At 39.9% G+C, this 22,608-nt stretch overlaps 1 protein-coding gene across 10 annotated transcripts in view; it reads left to right on the forward strand.

Annotated features, from left to right (window-relative positions):
• The window catches only part of ABLIM2 (actin binding LIM protein family member 2), a 137,830-nt gene that overhangs the window by 25,046 nt on the left and 90,176 nt on the right, over positions 1 to 22,608 (forward strand). For 9 of the 10 annotated variants that reach the window (XM_050337623.1, XM_050337625.1, XM_050337627.1 and 6 more), the window contains exons 1-2: positions 5,206 to 5,236; positions 13,378 to 13,521. In XM_050337623.1, the coding sequence (XP_050193580.1) occupies positions 5,221 to 5,236; positions 13,378 to 13,521 (160 nt within the window). In that variant the 5' untranslated portion in view covers positions 5,206 to 5,220. Of the gene's footprint in view, positions 1 to 5,205; positions 5,237 to 13,377; positions 13,522 to 22,608 lie in introns of those variants that run through there. The other variant, XM_050337624.1, reaches the window with a different exon arrangement.

Raw genomic sequence — 22,608 nt, forward strand, 5'->3', positions numbered from 1 at the left:
CCAACCCACATTATCATTTGATAATCTTGTATGATAGGTAGCTGGTGATTGCAGAATTATGGCAAAGTCTGTGTAACTTTTCAGAACAGAGCAATGCAATGAAGATCCTTTGAATCTATCTAGTTATTTGGGTAATAATTCTATTTATTCTCTATCTAAGCACTTGAAATTTCCCTTGATTAAAAAATCCAGACAATTTAAATGGTAATTTTGCATGTAAAACAATGATAAATTAACAGTTAGTGATCTCTTTCTCTCTTCGTGTGCATGTAGCATCAGCCCACACTGAAAAATCCTCCCTTAAAAACCTGTTCCATGCATTCATTTACTCCCAGAAGAAATACCCGAAAATTATCTTGGCATCTTTGCAGTGCTTGTCATCTTTCTTGCACCATTCATGGTCCCCTAAATGTCAAATTCGAATTGTAGTTTAATTCCTCCTGTATTAAAAGATATTATCAATTAGTTTTTCTAACTCTCATGCCTACCAAGAGCAATTTTTGGCCACACCAACTGGCATTTATTGCCTCGTTCTACTTCTTTGATTTCCCTCCCATAAAATGCTGGGCTCAGATTCTAGTTTTTGTCTTGGTGGTTCTTGTTGCAGTCGCGTTTCTGTTGCAGCCAGGATGCCTTTCCTTAATACAATCCATGCCATTATCCTGTTGCCTTTCCCAGCTTACCTTTAGGTATACAGTTTCCCTCCAGTGCTCTGCAGTCCTTTCTCTGGTTAGTCCCTCACAGTACCTGACCTTTCAGAAACTAATACCTTTTGTTAATTGCTTGCCTTATCCTTATTACATGGCAGTTTTTCTGAGCTAAATTGTGACCTCTACTTAAGCAAATCTTTTCTTATCTGATGTGTACTCCATTTGTTACTGGCCATCCCTATCAGTTTCATGGGGTCAGCAGTTTCCCTGCATGGCAGGTTCATTTCTGAAGGTGTGTGACCTGTGGGACCATCACTGTGGCTCTCCTTTGTCTTTTTACTGCTAACCAGATGGTATCCCTTTATCCTCTGACTTGTGTCACTTTGCAGACCATGTTCTGGGCATGCTGGTTCTCTGTCACCTCATTATGAGATAAGAATTGGTTTTTTTTGTTCTCTAAGCATTTTCTTGCACCCCATTTATGGGTTTGATATACCATTTTTCCTGTTATAAAATGTCTGCTAAAGGCTTTTTACACTTTGTGTTTGATTTCTGCTCACTCTTTTGGGTGTGCAGTTTTCTGAAGAATACTAGATGGTGCTTTCATTCTAGTTGGGGGAGCAGAGGGAGCTCGTGCACCCTTTGGTCTGGATCTAGGTCTACTGTGGAGAGGTTCCCTGTGGGAGAAAGGAACTGGGAGTGGAAGAAGTTCTAGTTTCAAGCATCCAACTTGTCGGCCAGCAGACAAGGGCTGTCATCATGAATTTCAGGGATGAAGGAAGCTCTTTATTCCTAAGGGATAGCAAGGAGCAGAAAAGGATTCATGACCCAGTTACCTCTGGAGCAAGCACAGCTGCCTGCTCTGTCGTGCAGAGCTCAGTGGATTTTTCCTGCTTCATAAATATGCAGGATTGCCACAGAATCACAGAGTGGTTGAGGTTGGAAGGGACGTCTGGAGTTCATCTAGTCCAACCTCCCTGCTAAAGCAGGTTCTTATACTTCAGTGCCTTGAACTCCAAGAGCCCACTTTCTCTGACTTGTGTGTGTGTGTTTCTTTCAGAGATGACCATGACAGGCTCATTGCTGTGCTGTTGATGAGAAATATTTTCTTTTGTGTGGACTTGAGGATGGAAGTGTTTGAGAGCCAGATGTTTAAACTGAGGCAGTTTTTGAGCAGGGCAGGTTTTGGTAACATGCAACAGGTCATCAAGGGCAGAGTTGGGTGTTTTTGCAAGTCCATTCCCAGCAGGAATGGGATTGATGCAGGAGAGTCCATGTGGAAAGTTGGAAGACATGAATTTAGTTGTAGAGAGACCATTTACCCAACTCAACCTCAGTAAATCTTTACCCTTTTACTGCTGATTTTCACTTCTACCATAGGCTTGTCCTCTTATTTGTATTGTAAGTACTTGAGGGCGAGGGCGATTCAGCAGTAGTTCCAAATTTGAGCACAGCAGCTAGGAATACATCAGTTCAATTATTCAGTTTTAATAGTTAAAAGGATACATCTATTTCCTGATTTTATTTTTGTCGTAGTGATGAAGTATTGCCAAAATCTGTATCGTTATATACAGAGACATGCTTAATTTTGTTGCATTTTTCATATCATAGAATATCCTGAGTAGGAAGGGACCCACAATGATTATCAAGGTCCAGATGCTGGCCCTGCACAGGACAGCCCAAGAATCACACTGTCAACCTGAGAGTGTTGTCCAAACACTTCTTAAACTTTGTCAGGTTTAGTGCTGTGACCACTGCCCTGGGGAGCCTGTTCCAGCTCCCAACCACCCTCTGAGTGAACAAGCTTTTCCTAATATCCAACCTAAACCTCCCCTGACACATTCCCTTAGGTCCTGTCACTGGTTACCAGAGGGAAGAGACCAGTACCTCTGTTTGTGATCATATTACCCTCAATAGAAATTCTAAATGAACACTAACATGGTTCAAAACTACCAAAGGTGAAAAGAATGATAACCAGCACGATAACCAGTTTTTGCAACTTAGAAGGAAAGATATCTTAAAGTATACTGAGAAAATCTGTGAAATATGATTTCTGGTATTTTCCAGCATTTTCAAAGTAAAATTCATTAATTATAGATTATTTATGAGAAGTAAATTTCTTAATCTGTATTGAGACTGGACTCTGTAGTCTCCATTTACAATTAAAGAATCATATAGGTGGTTGGGTAGAAACTTGGTGAGCAACTTCAAGTCCAGGACAAGTTTTTTTGCTGTTAGGAGGCAGATACACACCTGTAGTGTATTGCTAAGTCCCTGAATCTCAGGTGGTGTTTTTTTGTCATTGTTTTTTAAAAAAAATTATTAGTTAGAAAACACTAATGTTAGAAAACACATGTTTTATAGTGAAGATAAAACTCTAACATTGTTCCAAAACATTGTTTTCCATTCCAAAACATATTTTCAGAGACAGACTATGGAAAAAGCTTAAAATAGGTCTAGTCAAGTGGTGTGAACATGGAAGAACAGGAACAGGGTTAGGCTATATCCTGTGACCTTCAAAGAATCATAGAATTCTAGAGTACCTCAAGTTGGAAGGGACCTGCAAGGATCATCAAGTCCAACTCCCTGCTCCTCACAGGAACTACCTAAAACTAAACTATATGACCAGTCCAGTTGGTATTGATATTCACTTTAGTTTTCACTGGGAAGAGGCCAATGAATACAGGAAAAAAAGCCCGAGTTAATTAGGAAAGGATCTGAAATCTTTTTTAAAATGCCATTTATAGCCCATGGTACCACAGATTGTAAAGACGTTGCAGCCAACTAATCCATTTCAGAGTGGCCTAAATTCATCACTAAGCTGTCTGATTACTGTTTGCAAAGATGCTGGTGAAGGAGTTGACCTAAGTCAACTTGGTAAAAGGACACTTAAAACACAGGATGGGTGAGAGCACTGCTGTGGCTACCAGGACTTGAGGTTGTAAGAGGAGCCAAGTGTCTTGACCTTTCATGTAGCAAGGGCAGTGTGCTGTTATTAAAGTTAAAACAGGGGAGTTTGGCTTATACTGATTTGAGAAATCAGGTTAAAGCTATACTGTTTTCTGGATCATTTGCAGCAGGAGGTCCCTGAGCTCTCACATGAGCTGCTGTCACTGCTGTCTCTTGTCACACTCCCCCAGGTCAGCCCATCACACTAATGAAGTGCAATGGCCTCGTGCTTTGTGCCTGTGAAGCTCATGAGTTGTGCTGGAGTTTCACAGAAACACCATCAAAACCCTCCAAGCTCCTGAAGTGTGATTTCTGCTTTGCCATAAGCAAGCAGTGAGACCGCGGGGGAGGCTCGTGGATCACACCTAGAATTGTAAACACAAATTAGTGCACTGTGTGACTGCATTACGATGGTACAACCTCAAAATGCAGGTTACATAGCACTTAGCCTTGGTAGCCTGGCGAGCAGAGGGAAAGGCTGTGTAAGAGTGAAAGCCCTTTCACTTTTCTTGCCTATTAATTTACATGCCTTCAGAGCATTGCTATTTAGCAAAGTGCCTCCTGTGTTTCTGCCAAACTGAAGTAGCCGCTGGGAAAAAACTAAGTAGGCCAAATCCTGCCAGTATCTGGAGAGCTCAGCCAGGGTGGCTGGTGGTGATCCAAAAGAATGTGGGGATGGATTTGGCTTCACACAGGCAGCACGATAGCATTGAACGAAATCAAACATCACCAAAAGTCAGTTGCTGCAAGATAACACATAAAAGATTTTTTTTTAAATGGAGTAAATCATAGTTCTGATTCATTGTGCAGAACCTGGATCTTCAGATCTGTACCCTGGGTCTCAAGCCACGTCAGCTGCGGGCTATTTAAAGTTGCAGACCATGTCTGGCATGGCCCAAGGCAGTAGTGTACTCATCATATATATTTCTGAAGTCAAAGTCCTTATAGAAATGCTCATTCTGTTCCCGTGTAGTGCTTTAAATAGCCCAGCACATCACTGTTATTCCAGTGATACACATTCCAACTCCATATGAACAATAAGGGAATAGATTTTTGGCTGCCAGGTGTCTCACAGTGAGAGCATCTCACTAATTACATCATCTCCTTCTGACATCAGGGCTGTGCCTCCTTCACCAGGGGAAAGGGATCCCTGTGCTTGGGGGACGTTAGAGGGGTTTCTCTGCTACCTCAGCCTGTATTTTCAATTTATGCAAGGAGTTTGCAGATATTCCTTCTTTCAACCTTTTTCCCCAGGTGCCCAGTACCACGCTGCAGGAGGTATGGAAGGGGTGGCGTCACCTGGTGCAAACACACCCCTTGCTGGCAGGTCCCTCATCCGGTCCCTCCGGGCCCCTGCCAGTGGTGGCATTCCCCATGGACAGGACAGTATTTAGGCTTCTGTAGGATGCTATTTTTACATGGTGGTGACGGTGAGGTGTTGGCTCGGCTCCTGGCAGTGTGTGGGTGTTGCAGGAGTCATCTGACCCCCGGGTGTGTTGGAGTGGTGACGGCACACAACTTCGGATCCCGTTCCCCACCGGCCGGCTGAGCTCCTGCCACCAGCCACACAGCAGCAGTGCTCCTGGTGGCACTTCCCCTCTGGAAGGGAATTAATGCAGGAATGCCGGAAGATACAGGTACAGTGTGATGACTCCAGATTTTGGAGAACCTTGACCTGAAATGACTTGTTTTTTATCTGGAGCTGCAGTAACTAAATCACTGATACTGTCATGAGAATAATTATTCTATGTTTATGTGGAAACACAGCAGAATGGAGAAAGATGGTTAAACATTTGTTTTAAATTATGTTTTGTATTCTTTTAATTATATGAATGATGATTTGGAAATTATAATGATTCTGGCACTTAACTCACAGCTCAATTTGAAAACTTTACTCATTTTATTTAATTTTACTTTGAAGTTTATATTAGCTTATAAAGGGAAAAAAAACCCCACCTATTGTGTTATGCGGGTGTATTTGAGTGCTGTTTCTATACCCTTTCTCACTGTAATCTGGCTAAACCTATACAGGAATAGTCTTTACAGTGCTGCAGTAGCAGCTACTAAAATTCAGCAGAGATTTTTCCTAACTGTGTTTGGATTCAGTAAGTGTTTTATTATAATAATGAGGGCAGGAGGTTAGCTTGTGTTAGGTTTGTTTATGTGATGTGAGTTTTGCACTGAGCATATGGTGAGATTTGAAGCTCTTGTGTGCTGAATACTTCAGCTGTGTTGCGTCTCTTTTGCACGGTTGTATTCACATTCTGCTGGATAATACCTCTCCTTTGCCTCCGGTCCCATAAACTCTGTAACAGGCAGTAAAAGCAGAGGTGGCCTCAGCTGTGCTGTCTGCCTGCAGTTCTATATCAGCTATGAGTTTCTGTTCTGATGACGATGCATAAGAAGTGCTGGAAAAGGCATGCTGGAAAAGGCATGTGGTTGTTTACAGGTAGTAGAAGCAGGTATACATTTCAAAAAGAACATGATTCTTGATCCGTGGTGTTCTGTGATTTTGGACGATGTGTAAGAATTCAATTTAATAGAGACTATTGACATAGAGATTTATTGAATTTGGTGAATATTTTGTCTTACAGTATGAGAACTAAGGAGAGAAGCAATAATTGTGCTTTTCTGTGGGAGCCACAGCAGAGGTTTTGGAAAGAACAGTGAGCACTTCTAGGGGAGGGTCAGGATCCTCTTGGTATAGAAAAACACTGTTGCAAGTGAAGTGAACTCGCTGCTGGTGTGGGGACAGTTTAGCCCTCTGTGTGTCCTGATGGAGGGCTTGAGAGACTACATAATATGGACAATTCAGAGCAAAACTTCTTTAGCTTTTCCTCTATCCTCGTGATCTTCTGCTTTGTTGTGAGGCATTCGGAAGAACAGGGCATTGTGTTACAGTGGAAAGGCACCTTAAAGTGGGGAAACACATTTGAAAAGGCATTTAAGACAAGGTGCTAATTGAGAAACGGGGTAAACCAGGTTACCACTATTTATTAAATATGCTGTTGTAGAACATCGAACTCATCCACTCCTTAGGCCAATACTCATCCATTTGGGCCCACTGTGCTCTCTCCTTCCACAGTGCCCTGACTACCCAGCTGCATGACCAGGAAGGGCTGGGGCCAGGGAATCACTCTTTCCCAATGCCAGGTGCGGTTGGAAGGATGGATAGGAAAAGCTTGTGGAATTTCCATTACACAACTGCTTTCTGTGAAAAGGACCAATGAGGTCTCAGCCCCCCAGACAAGGCTCCATAATCAATCACCAGTTCTTAGGTGGAAAAAGACCCAGCAATCCCCTTACATGTCGTTTTCTGAACACTGCATGTATTATGTATTTCTGTGTTATCCTTACCCCCATGCCATCACAACTCCTCCTCACTGAATTTTATGCACAGACACAAGACAGGGAGAGAGCAGGGCTAGCAGGAGTAATGCTTCACCTGGATATTCAGAGGCACTTAAATGCTCATTTCCTTTGCTTTCATCTGTGTGTTTTTAAATTCAACCCTGAGTGTTTTGACTCGGTTGACACAATAAGGTTTTGGTAAAACAGCAACTTAAATTCCAGTCTCTGATTCCAGCTGGGTGCTGCCCCACTCATCTGCTTCTCCTTTAATCCTGCTCTGGGAAGATTGCAAAATTAATTCCCCTTCAGGCTGCTGTGAACCCCACCCTCCCCAAATCACTTGATACAGTATGTCCCCATTCAATACTTCTGTCCTGTTTCTCAAATACTTAATGAGTAAATGCCATTTGGGTCTCATATTTGTTTTCATTTTTAGTAACCACCTCTAGCTATAGAGATGAAAGGTTTAAGTGTCAGCACAGAGGTAATTTGCTGATAATTCTTCTGTGCAGAATAATGTCCTTTATCAGTGCTCTGCATATCTGGTTCAGAGTTGGAATGTGGCCTTTGCCTTTGTTGAAAAAGCTGAACATTATTATGAACTAAACAGCTGATAATGATAATTCTAAATATTAATGTTTTTCTAGTATTTTTCCTCTCAAAAAAATGTTTTCATCATATGAAGCAAATGTAATAGGTTGTGAATTTATAGAGGAGCCTGTAGTGCTGATAGTTGCTAAAGAAAATCAATGTAGCTTTTCTGCTGATGGAGAGTTGCTGTTAAAGGCAAATGATACTGTATTTGTATGAACCTGAAAAGAAAGGCTTGCACTCTTTTAACCTGACCTCCAGAACACAATAAAAAAACACCCAGAACAACCCACAAAAAGAACAGGGGAGGTAACCCCTGCCAAGCTCTTTGGTTTTCCTTTTATTGTTGCTTTTAGGCTCTGGTTCTGTACTATCCTTCCAGGAACCATGGAGAGGAATTATCTCTTTCCCTACACTGACTGGTAATTTTTGGGATTGCAAGTATTGGGAAGAAAATATTTATTCATGTGAATGTTGTCTCTCCATTCAAATTACTCCTTAGTTTATATTAAAGTACTCACAGAAGGACAGGTTGGGTGGGGGTTTGAGTAACATAGTTTAGTAGAACATGTCCCTGCCAATGGCAGGAGGGTTGGAACTAGATGATCTTTGAAGCCTTTTCCAACCCAACCCATTTGAGGATTCTGAGGTTCTAATATTAAATTGTGTCATTTGACCCTCTGTCATTTCAGGCTTTTGTAATCACTAAGAGCCATAAATCTGATAAACTGGGTTTTCAGAACAAAGTTAATAATGTAGAGTAAATGGGATATGTGGCCTTAATAGTGTCCATATAGTGAACAAAGAAGGTGAAAGTCTTTATTACTAAGCTATATAGTTGAGGTTTGATCTCAGGTTGAATGTGTATTCTTAATTTTCAGTACTTGATTTCCAAGCTCAATAATAGCTTCTATAGGTTCTTATGCAGAGTTAAACCAAAAAGCACCAAACTGGAAAAAGCTGTGTTGAATTCTGCACTTTCTGACCATGTTTCTTCATCCAGTCTGTAATCTCCCATGAAGATTTCTTTCATTTGGCTGTTGGAGAGCCTGATGGCAGAGGGGTATGTCATCCTCTGCATAGGCCTGTCCTAGATTGGATCTTTTTCCAAGGATTTGATTTCCCTCAGCAGTTTGCTCACAGCAGAGAGAAGATGACATTTTCTATCCCAGGCTCCCAAGCAGAGCGTGACCAGGGACTCCCGAATCTTCTCCCTTCTGTCACCGCCTTCAGCTTGTCTTGTACTGCTTCCAAAACATTTCTGTCTCAGCCAAATCTTGTCCTCGTCCCTGGCACCTTATCCTGGTCCCCTCTGCTTTTAAATCCTACTTAGTCTAGCAATGCCAGAGGAGCTGGGCTTATTCAAAGGGTTGGGTTTTTTACCACACACTGTGGATTTTCACAGATCCAGTGTACCTGTCACAGTGTTCACCAATGTCAGACTACAACCTTTACTCCAAGTACTTTCAAACACAATGTGATATGTTTTCTTTTTAACCTTGAAAACAAATATATTGTATACTATCTTTTTTTCCTCTTTACAAAAAGCTTGTCTGAAATTTTCCCTGAAGAAATGACTTCGGAAATACGAAATGTGGGCACTGTCTAAGTAAATGGTTAAAGTTGGCAAAGCTCTCAGGCACGTGGTGTGATTCATGGGCATGTCCTGTGAAGGGCGCAGAATTGGACTCGATGATCCTTGCAGGTCTCTTCCAACTCAGAAAATTCTGTGAATCTGTGAAAGTTATAAGCACACTGAAAATTTCACTTGACAGTGGCCATAAGGTGTGTAAATGCAGCTTTAATAACAAGTGATACCACTGTCCTCCCTTCACCATGATACTTGCAGCAAGTGCACATCTTGAGTAAGCAGTATAGAAATAAGTCTAAGAAATGTATCTTGTTGGACAATTTTGTAACAAACCATTGCTAGTTAATGAGCCCTACTTGGTCCAGAACTGCAGAATGATGTACTGTGTAGCCCATTGAAGAGAGTCTGCGTCTTGACATCAGAGATGTGTGAGCACTAAACGGTTGGCAAGATTATTGGCAATGATGTTCCCAGCAGACAAGTCTTGGACAAAAAGGTGCCGTGGAAACTGTTTACTTGTTCATTTCTTGCCGGCTTTTGTCCTTGACAAAAAATGAGTGCAGTCAGATCTTTTAAGGGTTTAAGGATTGGTGAATCGGTGAGGATACGTCTGCTAGAGTAGACTGTAGTGTGTAGTATGGGCAAAAGGGAAATTTAGAGAATCAGGCATTCAGTTGTATTTCAGTTTAGAAAAAGTAATTTAAAGTTAAGAAGGAAATTTAATTTCATTAAATTCTACAAATTAGGATATAATGTAAGCATTTAATTTTTAATGAACTCTTTAGTTAGGATCTGATGACTAGGCTCAGATAATTACATTCTGTCAGAAATTCATTATTTCACTCATTAAATATGTTGATTGTATGTTCTGCTGCTTCAAAGACTGATTTTGATACATAAGGGCATAAAAGTAGAATGTTGAAAATTGCCATGTAAACATTTTCTTAAATATGGTTTGAAACATAAGTTAAAATGTGAAGTTCACCAGCAGAGTTAGTTTCTCAAAATTGTCAGCAGCTGCAATTTCAACATGAAGCATATTAAGTTTCAATATTTTAAAATATAAACTAACATGTTATTAATTGTATAATTTTGTTGTGCTAGATGAAAGAATATGTGTTTTAAATTGTCTTCAGAAGGACCATTTTGTAATGATCTCAAAGGCACTGTATTCCCACTGGGTTTTTGTGTGAAATATTGAGTAGCTTAGTTCTGAACTGAGAGAAAAGAAAAATAATTTTCCTTTGTCTCCTATGCATATTTTAAATGTGCTTTGTGTTATTCAAGATAAATGGAAAAATTCCAAAAGCAATACTACATATTTTCCTTTTTAATTTATTTTATAGCTCGTTTGTTGGGTTTTTTGAGTTCTAAACCTCAGTTCAGAGACCCAAGGAGAAGGAAATGTGTGAAGGAAATGTCCTACCCTATAGCTCTGGACACTGAGCACAAGCTACATCATGCAAAGCAAAACTTTGTTTTCTGCCACATTTTCAGTTTGCAACAATTTTCAGAAAACAAAACAGACCAAAAACCCCAAACAACTTCGCAACAATTTTCAGTTTTCTGCTGTTTTGCAACAAGTGCAGCACTGAACTCCCAGGTGCAATAGTGACATTGTCTCTGAAAATGTGACACTGTTGTCAGTCTGGGGAAGGGTGGTATGTTTGCCATGGTGGGCTGCCCTTGGGGCTCTCCAGCAGGGCACCTGGGTTTCTCAGCACCTTCTCTGCACAGTGCTGGGATTCCTGGGCCAGGTTCCTCCAGCCTGTGGGAAATATCACAGCAGGAACTGATGGCCATCTAAACAGGCCATCTGGAGAGATGCTATTCTGAAAGACTGAGACATGGGAAGAGTTGGGTGTGAAGAAAAGTCAATATTGAATTGTTCCAAACAGAATTTTATATTGTCTGTGCAGCTGTATAGGTCAAAATGGTCTGGATATGGTCAGCTCTTCTTAAGTCTTTCATGAATTATATGCTAAAAATTTGATACTTGTTAGTAACTCTGAAAGGGAATAAGCCTTCTTTCTTTGTAGTTGAAAACTTTTAGCAGCTACTCTGTTAAATAACTTGGGAAAGTATCTTGTTTTGGTTTCTTACAGGGTTGGGTTGATTCTTTTTTAGGGTGGGTAGTTTGTTTTGGGCAGATTACAGTAAAGAGAAATTCTCGTGTCAGAAGTTAAGTATCACAAAGTTTGCAGTTTCCTCTGTTTTCTTTTGAGGAATAAGTCATACCCTCATAGTAGCTTGAACCGTGTGCACTGTTTGTTCTGTGTAAATTTGGGCATGTGCCTTTCTATAAACTTCCAATTGCCTGTCATGCTGTGTTGTTTTTATTGGAGATGTCGTTAATTATAACCAGGACTTCAGTAACTGCTTCAAAGTTCGCACTGCCTTGAAAAGGACTTTTTTTGACAATTCCAGAACACCTAATTTCAGCAGACAAGACAGCATGTTAATGCTATAAGCGAATAATGCTATAAGCATCTCAGTCCCACATCTGTTCTTGAGAAAAACCCCTAACATTTCACATGTAGGAGCAGAAAGTGCCAGTCTGGGCAAAACTTGCAGCAACTGCCCTGGAAGACTGTGTGGAAGAGGAGGCTCAGCATCTCATTGAAATACTGACTCCTTAAACTCAGTGGATTTGGAAAGGCCTTTTAGGAATTGCAGAAGGTACTGGCAGTGGGGATGAGGTGAGAGCAGAGAAGGAAGAGCAACAACGTCGGATATCAAAGAACAAGAGCTCACTTACTGATTATAGTATTACCTGTTATTGCATGTGTTCTAAGTGACAGTACCATCACTGCTTCTCTGTATCACCTTCTCTATGCTGAAGGTACAGACATTATGCTTTGTTGATAGTAGATTTTTAATTAAAATCAATTTGGGGGGATTTTTCCCTCTTTTTTTCCTTTCAGAAGCCCTTTTTTTTGTTTTTCCGAATTAGCAACTATGATATTGCAACTGGAATAGAAACTAAAGATCTTGGCCAGTCTGAGTTTAATCCAGCCTCTTACAAATTTATTTGTTGCTTTGCAGCAGTCTCATACAAAACAGTTACTTCCCAATTTTTATATTTTTTGGGATGTTGGTAAAAGGGTAGCACAGCAATGGCATTATCTCTTGACTAAACTCTAAAGGGAAACTTCTCTCATTCCCAGCCATACTTAGTGTATTGGCCTATGACTGGTTGCTCCATCTTGACTGGTTCGTTGGTAAGTTTACTTTGAAGCTAAAATTTTAACAGATTCAGTCACTTTGATATAAGCAATCTAACCTTGGAAAAAGCATGCCACATTACAGAAGAAAAGTGTCATTAAATATATAATTTGCTTTATAATATGTCATTTGCTTTATCTATTTTCCTGTTACTAGTTAATATAGGAAAAAAGCCAAGTCTGTTGAGTTACAGCCCCTCTATAATTAACTGCCTTGATGTTTTCTATCTTGACTCCTAAGTACACCGTGATAAAAAATTAATGCAAGTACTGCACCAGCATTGCAAGAATAAGGTCATATCTCACCTTTTCCACATAATATGTTGGGATGCCAACTTATATGTGTTATCAGCAGCCAAATAAATGCAATATCTAATTTACATCACAAGATGGCAGCAAATTTTTAATTCACTTAATATTTTGCTAACCTAGATAAACCTAATCTCTTGAAATCATGGATTTCTTACAAAATGAGAGCAACCTTTCTTTATTGATAGGTAGTATTTACAGGGATGTCAGTGTTTCAGAAGTAGGAACTCAAAATATCAACAGAAGTATATTTCTGTCCTTAAGTCAGCTAAGAAGGCAATTACCTTGAACTTTAAAGATCATTGGCTCACAGTGTAAGAGTTCCTAAATCTCATTAAGGATATTTTGGATAAAAACAATAGCTTTTATCTATAGTCTTTGACTTCATGAGGAGAAAATATGACAAAGCAGTTTTTTCTGAAATTCAGGTGGAGGCTTCCAAGACTTGATCAAGTGAGTTCTTTCCTCTGTCAGCAATTCTGATTTATGATTCAAATGTTTGCAAGCAGAACCTTTGAAAGTTATGAAATTAAAGGCTTGGCTCATCTCCTTTAGCAGATTTTGACTCTTGTGCTGGCCAACCCCAGAAGTTGAAACTGTTTTATTTGCTTGACCTGTTTTGTCCCAGGTGTTAGTTGTCATTATTTGTAGGTCTTACAGAAGAGGCACCTGATAGCCTTTAAAATGCTCTACCTTTTGTTTTATCTTGCAGTTTCACAACCACAGGCTGTACATAGCCAACTGGAGAAACCATCAAGCACCGCAATTCTCTGCAATACCTGTGGAAACCCATGCAAAGGAGAAGTTTTGAGAGTTCAGAACAAATACTTCCATATTAAGTGCTTTGTTTGCAAAGGTAAGTGTTTGTGACTGCTGCGTCTGTGAGTAGGGCATTAGTAATAGTGTGTGACTTAATGGTCCTGGAAACTTCACAAGCATATTTTACAACCCAGTCCATGTCTGAAAGGATTTACTGCAAACTCTCTGCTTACTGTAATATTACAAACATCCTAAATCCTAAAATTGGAGTATATTTTAAATGGATATAAATCCATGGAGTTTATTGTGGACTTGTACCTGAAGAAGGAAAGGTTGGGAGAACTGGTAGTCAAAAATGGTGCAGAGCTAGGAAGCAACATTTACAAAGAAACCCTGAGGTTATCCCTTTTCCAGCTCTCTAATGCATGCCATGGAGTGGGCCATGGCCACATCTGTTCAGACTCTCTAGGGTTTGGCTGTGATGGTTGATTCCAGGTGTAATGCTCTGTGCTTTCCTGTTTATGTGGGGGAACTACTTGGTTGGCTCCAGGTTGGTGCCTGCTGATCTAATATTGTCACATTGTGAATGGGAGAAGGATGGTCACAGGAAGAGGGAATCAGCTGATACAACACCCCTTCTGTAGATACTTGGATATTTGTAAGATTGACTGAAAGTTGCAAAGATCTAATTTGTTTTGAATGTACAAATCACTAAATGCTGAGTGATGTTACTGAAGAACCTGCTTACTCCATTGTTAAGCACCACTTCAAATGATAGTTACTAACCCTTGTAGCTCAGCCTAGGAACATGAACATGGCTCTGGTTCCAGCTGTGTCACTATTTCCTTTCCTATTTAGAGGAAACTATCAGAGAGAAAACTGTCTTTGTCTATCAGCTATACTGATATTGTTAAAAATCCCATAGGATTAAGTACATCGTGTACAATACCTGAGTCAAACTTTAATGAGTTAAATAGCTCAATAATTGTGCTCTTTGCAAAATTGCACAGCAAGCAAAATAAGCATAGGGCACTGTCCTAAACAGCAAAAATATTTTGGTCACCTATTCAGAACCAGATTGGTATTTGAACCAGAATACAGCCAGTACATATATCTTTTAAGCAGTTTTAAAGCCACCTGTTCTTATGGCAAGTTTTATTATCAAATTAGTTTTTCAGACCTAACTCAGAAAAAGAGCAGCTAACTTGTTATTCTGAAGTCTTGTCTCCTACATGAAGTCTCAGTAACATACTGACGTGTGCTCCATAATATTATCTTGATGAAATGCAAGCCTCCCTTTTTATACAGATCTGCTATGAGCAAAAATGAGTCCTTCAGAAGGAACAAGACATAATTGTACATCCAATTTTTCGTTTCATAGGCTATCTCCATTTAGATGATGCCAGGTCACCAGCAAATGCAGCATGCACATTCTGAAAAATATGAAACTATTCACTGATCCCAAATTTAGACCGTGCAGAGGGGTTTTTTTCCCCACCCCCATGCAGAAGAAGATGATGAATGCCCTGTAGAAACTGAATTGCCCTACCTGTCTGTAAGAGATAAGGAGGAGTTTGTTTGCTTCAGACAGATCTTGGATAAAAGGAGAAAAAAAATCACTACATTAACAAGGAAGAAACAGGGTAGCATCTGTCAGCCACCCATCAGTCTCTCAGCTGGCACAGGAGATAGTGTCAGAGATGAGTCGTTAAACTGCTTCTTGGTGTCAGGACTCTTGGAGTACTTAGACTCCTCCTTACTAATCATTTTGCTAAGTGTTAAGTTTCCACACATCATTTGTTTTAGGGTTTTCCCTCATTATTTAAATGCGATCTTTTGTCACTTCTCAAGGGTTTCCATGAATTTTCTGGCATTCCTCTGGTATCTGTTTTTGTTTTGTTTCTGGGGTTTTTTTGCTACTTAAAAAGTATGGGTTGCTTTCTACTGTGGGTTTACCATGTTGTTGCATGAGAAGAGCTTAGGAACAGAACAGAGTGCTGAACATACATTTCATTAGCTAACATAAAAGGAAAAAAATCAGGTTAGGCAAATGTGATTTGGGTTTTTCATGCTGAAAAACTATAGTTCATGTGTTAGGATTTAGCAACAAAATGATATTCAGTTCTGATAAGTTGACCACTTATATGCTTTCAGCCTTGGAGGAGAGGTTTGTGCCATGACCCCTGCTGTGCATGGGCAGGGTGATGATTCTGGGAATGTGTTTCTCTTACAGTTGTTTCCTCCCTGCATTGCCTTTATTCTGATGCTCCTTAGCAATGCAACTTGCCCTATCTCACCTCATCCACCAAATATAGCATCTGGAAAGAGGCTGTGTGCCCAGCATCCAGTGCAGCTGCAGGACAGCCCCAGGACAGATAATCCCGTGTGTGGGCTGCTTCATTACTCTGCTAAGCTGCCTGCCTGCTTGGTTGACTGCCTCTGTATTAAATCATCTTGTAGCCTGCGTCAGAAAACATTAAATATTTGTAAAACTGCAGAAAATTGTGTTCCCTGTCACAGAATTTACAGTTGTACAGTGATGGAGAATACAAACAAACAGCTCATGAAGAAAAATGACAAATGACCATGTCCTGAGAGGTGTCTAGAGGTAGGTAAGGTCTGTTTGAATGACCTCATCAGTACAGATAATATTACACTGGAAGAAGTCACACCTTTTTGAATATGTGTGAAATGTGAAACTGTTTCTGTGATAATGTTGGATTAGATTTCAGGGAGTCATATACATTTAATTGTTTCCTTTTTGGGGGAGTAGAAAGATAGTTTTGAATATAGCCATACTGCTGTCTGATTATTCATAGAATCATAGGATAGTTTTGGTTGGAAAGGACCTTAAAGGTCACCTAGTTCCAATACCTCTACCATGGGCAGGGACACCTTCCACTAGACCAGGTTGTTCAAAGCCCCATCCAGCCTGGTCTTGAATACTGACAGAGATGAGGCATCCACAGCTTCTCTGGGGAACCTTTCTTATGGGGACTGTGAATTCAGAATTGTAACAGCAAACACATAGATGGAAATTGTATTGAAATTTAATTATATCAACAAGGAAGGTTAGTATAAAGTCACTAATTCCCATTCGGTTCTTCTTTCATTCCCATCCAGTTCTTCTTACATTTCCCAGATGACAGTGATTCTAAACAATTCTAAGACACGTTTTAAGAGGTGAAGAACTGTTTTTCTTATTCAGGATTAAGACACACATCCAGATTAAAAAATTGAATAGCAGTACTGGAAGCATATGCTAGTTTTGCTCAGTATCAAAGTTTAAGAGGGCTTAGGGAGGTAAATAGGCATTATAAGTAAGGTTTGTACTCATATATATTTGTGTATATTATTTCTTGTTTAGGTGCACATCTAATCTGCTAATAAAAGGCTACTGGGAATGTGCCATCTGGCCTCACTTAAAATTTTTACTTAATTTTTTCTTTAAAATATCTGCCATTATGATCAGGTTTTATAAAACGGCTGTTATAATAGAAGCAGATGCCTTTGATATAATAAGACAAAGATTAATTAGACTTCAAGGGCTTTGGTTCCTATGTTTGTTAATTCTTTTTTATTTGTTACCACTGTAATGAAGGCATCAAGGAAAATTTCTAAAGGTGATAAAATATTAATGACTCATACTATCAAATTAAAAAATTGTGTTGTCTGTTTCATTCTGAGGGTGTCTATCAGGTCAGGAATACATCTCATATAGGCAGTCATATTAAAGGGAAGGACAAAGACAGAATATTTGGTGCAAATATTAAGAACATCAAGTAAGTTGGTAATAGGAGTGATTTACTTGTTAGATCAGATGCATCTGCTAGGATATAAATATGTTCAAAGCTACACTGAGTAATCTGAGGGACTCGCATTTGAACATAGCTACAGGGTTTCACGTTTCAGAACGGGAGTCATTTGCGGGAAGCTCACTAGTAAGATTTCCGAGTCCCAGATTTTGTCCAGGGGGTAGCAGTTGATGGCATTTCTGGTATCTTGGGCACTGGGGATAGGTGCAATGGCTCTTATCCATCAGGCACTCTCAGCAATGTGTCCAGCGATTCCCAAGTCATGCAGGAGTTTGCAATCCCAGATCACATTAACTGAGTGTAATGGGAAAAACAATGCTCCCGATGCAACGCTCCCCAAGTCAAGGTTGGAGAGTGTGGTAGGGTTTACCAGTCAGGTTAGCTTATTATTTTTATTTCACTGCAATTATGATGATGTTGATGACGATGATAATAATGGTCACTTTTGCCAGTGAGAAAGTAATTCATTGTGGCAACAAATGGTTCAGTGTTGTAGTTTTGAGATTTTAAAACCTGAACTTTAAAAATAATTAATCACTGACCTTCTAAAAGCAAGTCAGTAATTAAAGCATGAAAAAATTTTGGTCAGTTAGCAAACTCTCACAATAACATAGTATTGGTTAATTTTTCTTTTGTTGTAAGCATTCTCTTACTGCAACCTTTCTTTCCATTCTTTAAGAAATTTCCTGCAGCCTCTCCTGTCCTGGCCATATACTAATCACATCAACACTTTACAAAAAGCTTTATTTCATAGCATATATTTTATCCAGATATTGATGAATCTTTTTAAGAGTTTCTTTCATGAATTTAAGGAATATGTTATATGAGTAAAGCATGGTGAAAAGGACAGAGGAGTAATCACAGCTATGATTATTAGTAAAGGAATATCTTAACAAAATTTCAATAGAAGATGTCTAACTATCCATCCCAGGAAGCCAAACTTCTGTTATTTTCATTTTCCAACTTGATATATTTCATTTATATAGCCCAAGTTTTCAGGATTTAGATGTAACCTACATGTGTTTACTCTTGTCTTTTTACTTAGGATGTTACATAATACCCCTGCTTTATTTTCTTACGATTTGTGTTTTTCATTAGTCTCTTCATCTCCGTTTTCTCCTTATTTGCATCCTTCTAGTCCGTAGATTGAGAAGTTATACTAGAAAGCTAAATGCTCATTAAAAACATGAATAGGATTTTCAAAGAAGGAATTGCTGCAATTTCTGAGGGATGATTCAAGCTGGAGATACAGCCATGTGCAGAAGGTGTTTGCATTGCAGGGGACTGGTTCCTTGCTGGGAAGAGATACCTTGGAGAGGTGCTTAACTGTGCTGGGAATGCTGAGGTTGATTTAAGCGAAGGCACCAAATAAACGGAGAGCAGTAAAACTCATCCTGATTGAAATCAAAGTAGAACCACCACAAAGTACATTTAAAAATTAGGCCTGACATAGAGTTTTGGCTAGTAACATAAGCTTTGCAGGCAGTAAAGACGCTGTTCATATAAAGAAGTTTTGAGCATACGTTATTTCAGCCCACAATAGATAACGTCACAGAATTATTATAATTAGAAAAACCTGTAATTTTTTTTTAATTACTCAAGTTCTCTTCTTGGGTTAAGACTTTTCCCCCCCACAAAAATGTCAGTGCAAGGATGCCTTTATGCAGGGGACTCCCTACCTAGGTCATGATTTTTCTCATGAGGACACAGCAGAGATACAACCACCACCTGGAGTAGCTACTGGGCGTTTCAGTGCGCTAAGGGGATGCGATGCCTGTGTGGAGACCCAGAGAGAGTTATTGCATAAAATTCATCACTGCCACAGCGGTGTTATTCCACCTCCCACTTTCTACAACTCATTAACACGAGACCATCTGCCATATCTGTGCATAGTCAGAGCAGGCACTTAATTTGCAAACCTGTAACTGGCACCCAAAGCACCGTAAAAAAAAATCAGAAAATATTTAGCGTTGTTGCTTTACATGTTGAGGTTTTTTGGTTGTGATGTTTTTGTTGCTGTGGGGTTTTTTTGTTGTTTTTTTTTTTTGTTTGAAAAATTCCCTGTTTTAATTAGTCTGACAAATGACAGCAGTATTTTATCCTAAACGGTTAAGACTCTATTAGGTTGAAAATGGATAAAAGCGCATTACTCTGTTTCTTAAATCTATTTAAAATTCTTATAAATTTTAAATAACCAGATTGAGTCCTTAAAACAAGAAATCAGTATAAAAGAGACAATTTTTCCAGTTTTCCTGAAGATTATTTTCATAGATTTAAACATCCACGAACATAATGCTGTCATGATCTCGCTCAGTAACACTGTCTTTAAGCTGTTGGGAAACTCTGCTTTCCAGAAGGAAAATGGAAGATGGAAATACACTTTCTAATGCAAAAATTTCTCGATGTGTGTTTCCCACTTATTATAGGAGTAAAGTTACATACTGCACAGGAAACTCCCCAAACTCTCCTCCATTTTAATTAGTACACCCGAGTCTCTTAATGTTTTGTCAGTCTCATAAGAGCATTCTGAACCTCTGAGGGCTTTCCTGCACTGAAGTGTGTACACTACAAATTAATTTAAGGTCATCATGGCCATTGTAGCCTGGGAGCTTGTGTAGATGCACTGTGCACTGTATCCTTTATAGCTTTATCAGTGCTACATATTCGTGGTGAAGTGTTGCAGGATGGACATGATACATCCCCACAATTCTCTGTATCTTTTCTGCTCCAGAAAGTTGCTCGTTCTCCTCAGTCAGACCTGTCTACCATCCTGCTTTTCCTAGTTGGGAGCTGGAGAAGGGGCCAGCAGGTCTGCCCAAGGCTTTTGTGGGGCTGCATCATGCTTTTGTTTGCCCTGGACAGTAACAAAATGAGGTGGCATTCGAGTCCTTGAGATTATAGCTGGTATTTCAGTTATTATTGCTGATAATAACTGCCAGTGACTGACAGGCTTGAGTATTCTTGACTTCACAGACATCTGTTTGGAAAGACTTTAGATATGGTCACTTCTGCGTAGGAAAAGTGATTAGATTATATGGTTTATATACCATGGCAAGGTTCCTTCCATTCTGTTTCCACCTCACTTATAGACAGAAGGTCTATTCCTTCTCACAGGCATAGTGGCCATGAGAAATGTACCACATATAATCATGGGCTTTTGGAAAACAGGCTCCCAAACTTCATCAGTGGTGTATGAAGCTGTGAAATTTAGCTGCCAAAAGAGAATAATATCAGCAGCATACTACGTGTCATTCTTGGGATCTTAGCCAGCCACTGGCACCCATCTCTTGGAAGGATGAAAATACCAGAAATGGACATAAAACCACAGTGATGACAAAGAAAACTTTTATTTATCTCTGAGCAAGTAGAGGTCTTTTTCTTGTTTTCTCTGCAACAATGTTAAGAATGGGTCTTTGTTCCTTTTTTTTTTTTTTTTAGTGTCTTTACCTCTCTTTCCTCTGTTGGTTAGATTCATAACTGCTTGCTTACATCAGGCCGCAAATGGGAGGGAAAAGTGCAGGCTCCATACGTGCAGATGCAAATAAACAACTTGCTTGATTGCCTGGCAGACTGAAGGCAGAACAGCACTGTTTGGATGAGTGCTGCACACTGCTGCTACAGGCTGTTGTAGTGTGCAGCAGCTCAGTGAGCGTTGCATCCTCTGAGCATCTCAGGGCACAGCTGATTTTTAGGCCCAGCATGCAGCCAAACGATTAATGTGCTTTCAGTAGGCTCATTTGCTAGCACATGGATGCATTTTATATTTGTGCAGTGCAGTTTGTACAGTACATGCTGCTACTGATGGCAGACAGTAGTGTAATAGCAACATGCATTGATTAATTGATTTGCTGCTATTTATTTTCACAGAATCATAGAATAGTTTGGGTTTGAAGAAACATTTAAAGGTCGTCTAGTCCAAGTCCCTTGCAATAAGCAGAAACATCTTCAACTAGATCAGGTTGCTTGAAGACCTGTCAAACCCGACCTTAAATGTTTCCAGAGATGGGGCAGCTACCTTCTCTCTGGACAACCAGTTCCAGTGTTTTACCACCCTCATTGAAAAATTTTCTTCAATATATATCCTGTCTAAATTGCCCCCCTTTTATTTTAAAACCATTAAGCCTTGTCCTATTTTAACAGACCCTTCTGAAAATAGTTTGTCCCCATCCTTCCTGTAGGCTCATTTTGTGCACGGAAAGGCTGCTGCAAGATCTCCCCAGAGCCCCCTCTTCTCCAGGCTAAACAACCTCAACTCAGCCTGTTTTAATAGAAGAGGTGCTCCAGCCCTCTGAGTATCTTTGTGATCCTCCTCTGGACCTGCTCCAGCAGGTCTGCGTCCTTCATGTTTAGTCTGTGTCCCAGAGCTGGACACAGCACTCCGAGTGGGGTCTCATAAGAGCAGAGTAGAGGGGTGAAATCATCTCCCTTGACCTGCTGGCCATGCTGCTTTTGGCACAGCCCAGGATACTATTGCTTTTTGGGCTGCAAGTGCACATTGCTGGATCATGTCCAGCTTTTCATCCACCAGTAATGGACTTAGAATTATGGAGTTTGATTGATTGTGAAATCACGCTGCATAAATGATGATGCTTCAGGTGCTGTTACAGACAGTAACATGTCTGTAATGTCTATCTCCTGTGCTGGGGATAAAAGCAGTCTGTTTCTAAACCAGTAGAGGAACACTTCAGATCTGTATATGAAATCTTTTGGTATCAGATAACTGTAAACCATCTTGAAGAGTGGAATTATCCAGTGTCAGAGAAGTCATGCTTAGATACCCTCTTCAAAAATGCTGTGGATATCATCCACCTCAAGTCCCATAGCACATCCAGGTATTGTGTTAATGCTAAATACCATAGGAAGAGACAAACACGTATTTATTCACTACTTAAAAACTACTCCTAAAGCTTGTAACTGTTCAGGATAAGATATTGAAACCTTTTGGAATGCTAAAATAGGGCAATACCAAGACAAGCAGCTGAGTTACTCTGTTAGTCTCTTCATTAACATAAGTGCTATGTTTGAAGTGCTTTTCTTGTTTCACTAAGATGAAAACCAGAAATTGTTGAAAACTGTTTCCAGGTTATAAATAACCCTACCCCCAGATACTCGTTTTGGATGACAAGTGCTGGGTAGGAGTGGATCTGTGACATAACGCTGATTTCCTATCCTAGGAGAGTAAGATCTGGTAGTTGCCTTCAAACATCCTCCCTAGATATGCTCCGGCTTTCCTTTCCCTGGTTCCTTGTCTCTCTGCAGGTGTGGAGGATCATCTCAGATGGGCAGTGTCTCTGTCCACCTTAAGTAGCAGGCAGAGGACACAGTATCTCACGCTAGGAATGGCTAGTAGGTCTCTTTTCAGAGCTACT

Source organism: Myiozetetes cayanensis, unplaced genomic scaffold (assembly GCF_022539395.1).
Source record: "Myiozetetes cayanensis isolate MyiCay16 unplaced genomic scaffold, myiCay2020 scf7, whole genome shotgun sequence".
Lineage (NCBI taxonomy): Eukaryota > Metazoa > Chordata > Aves > Passeriformes > Tyrannidae > Myiozetetes > Myiozetetes cayanensis.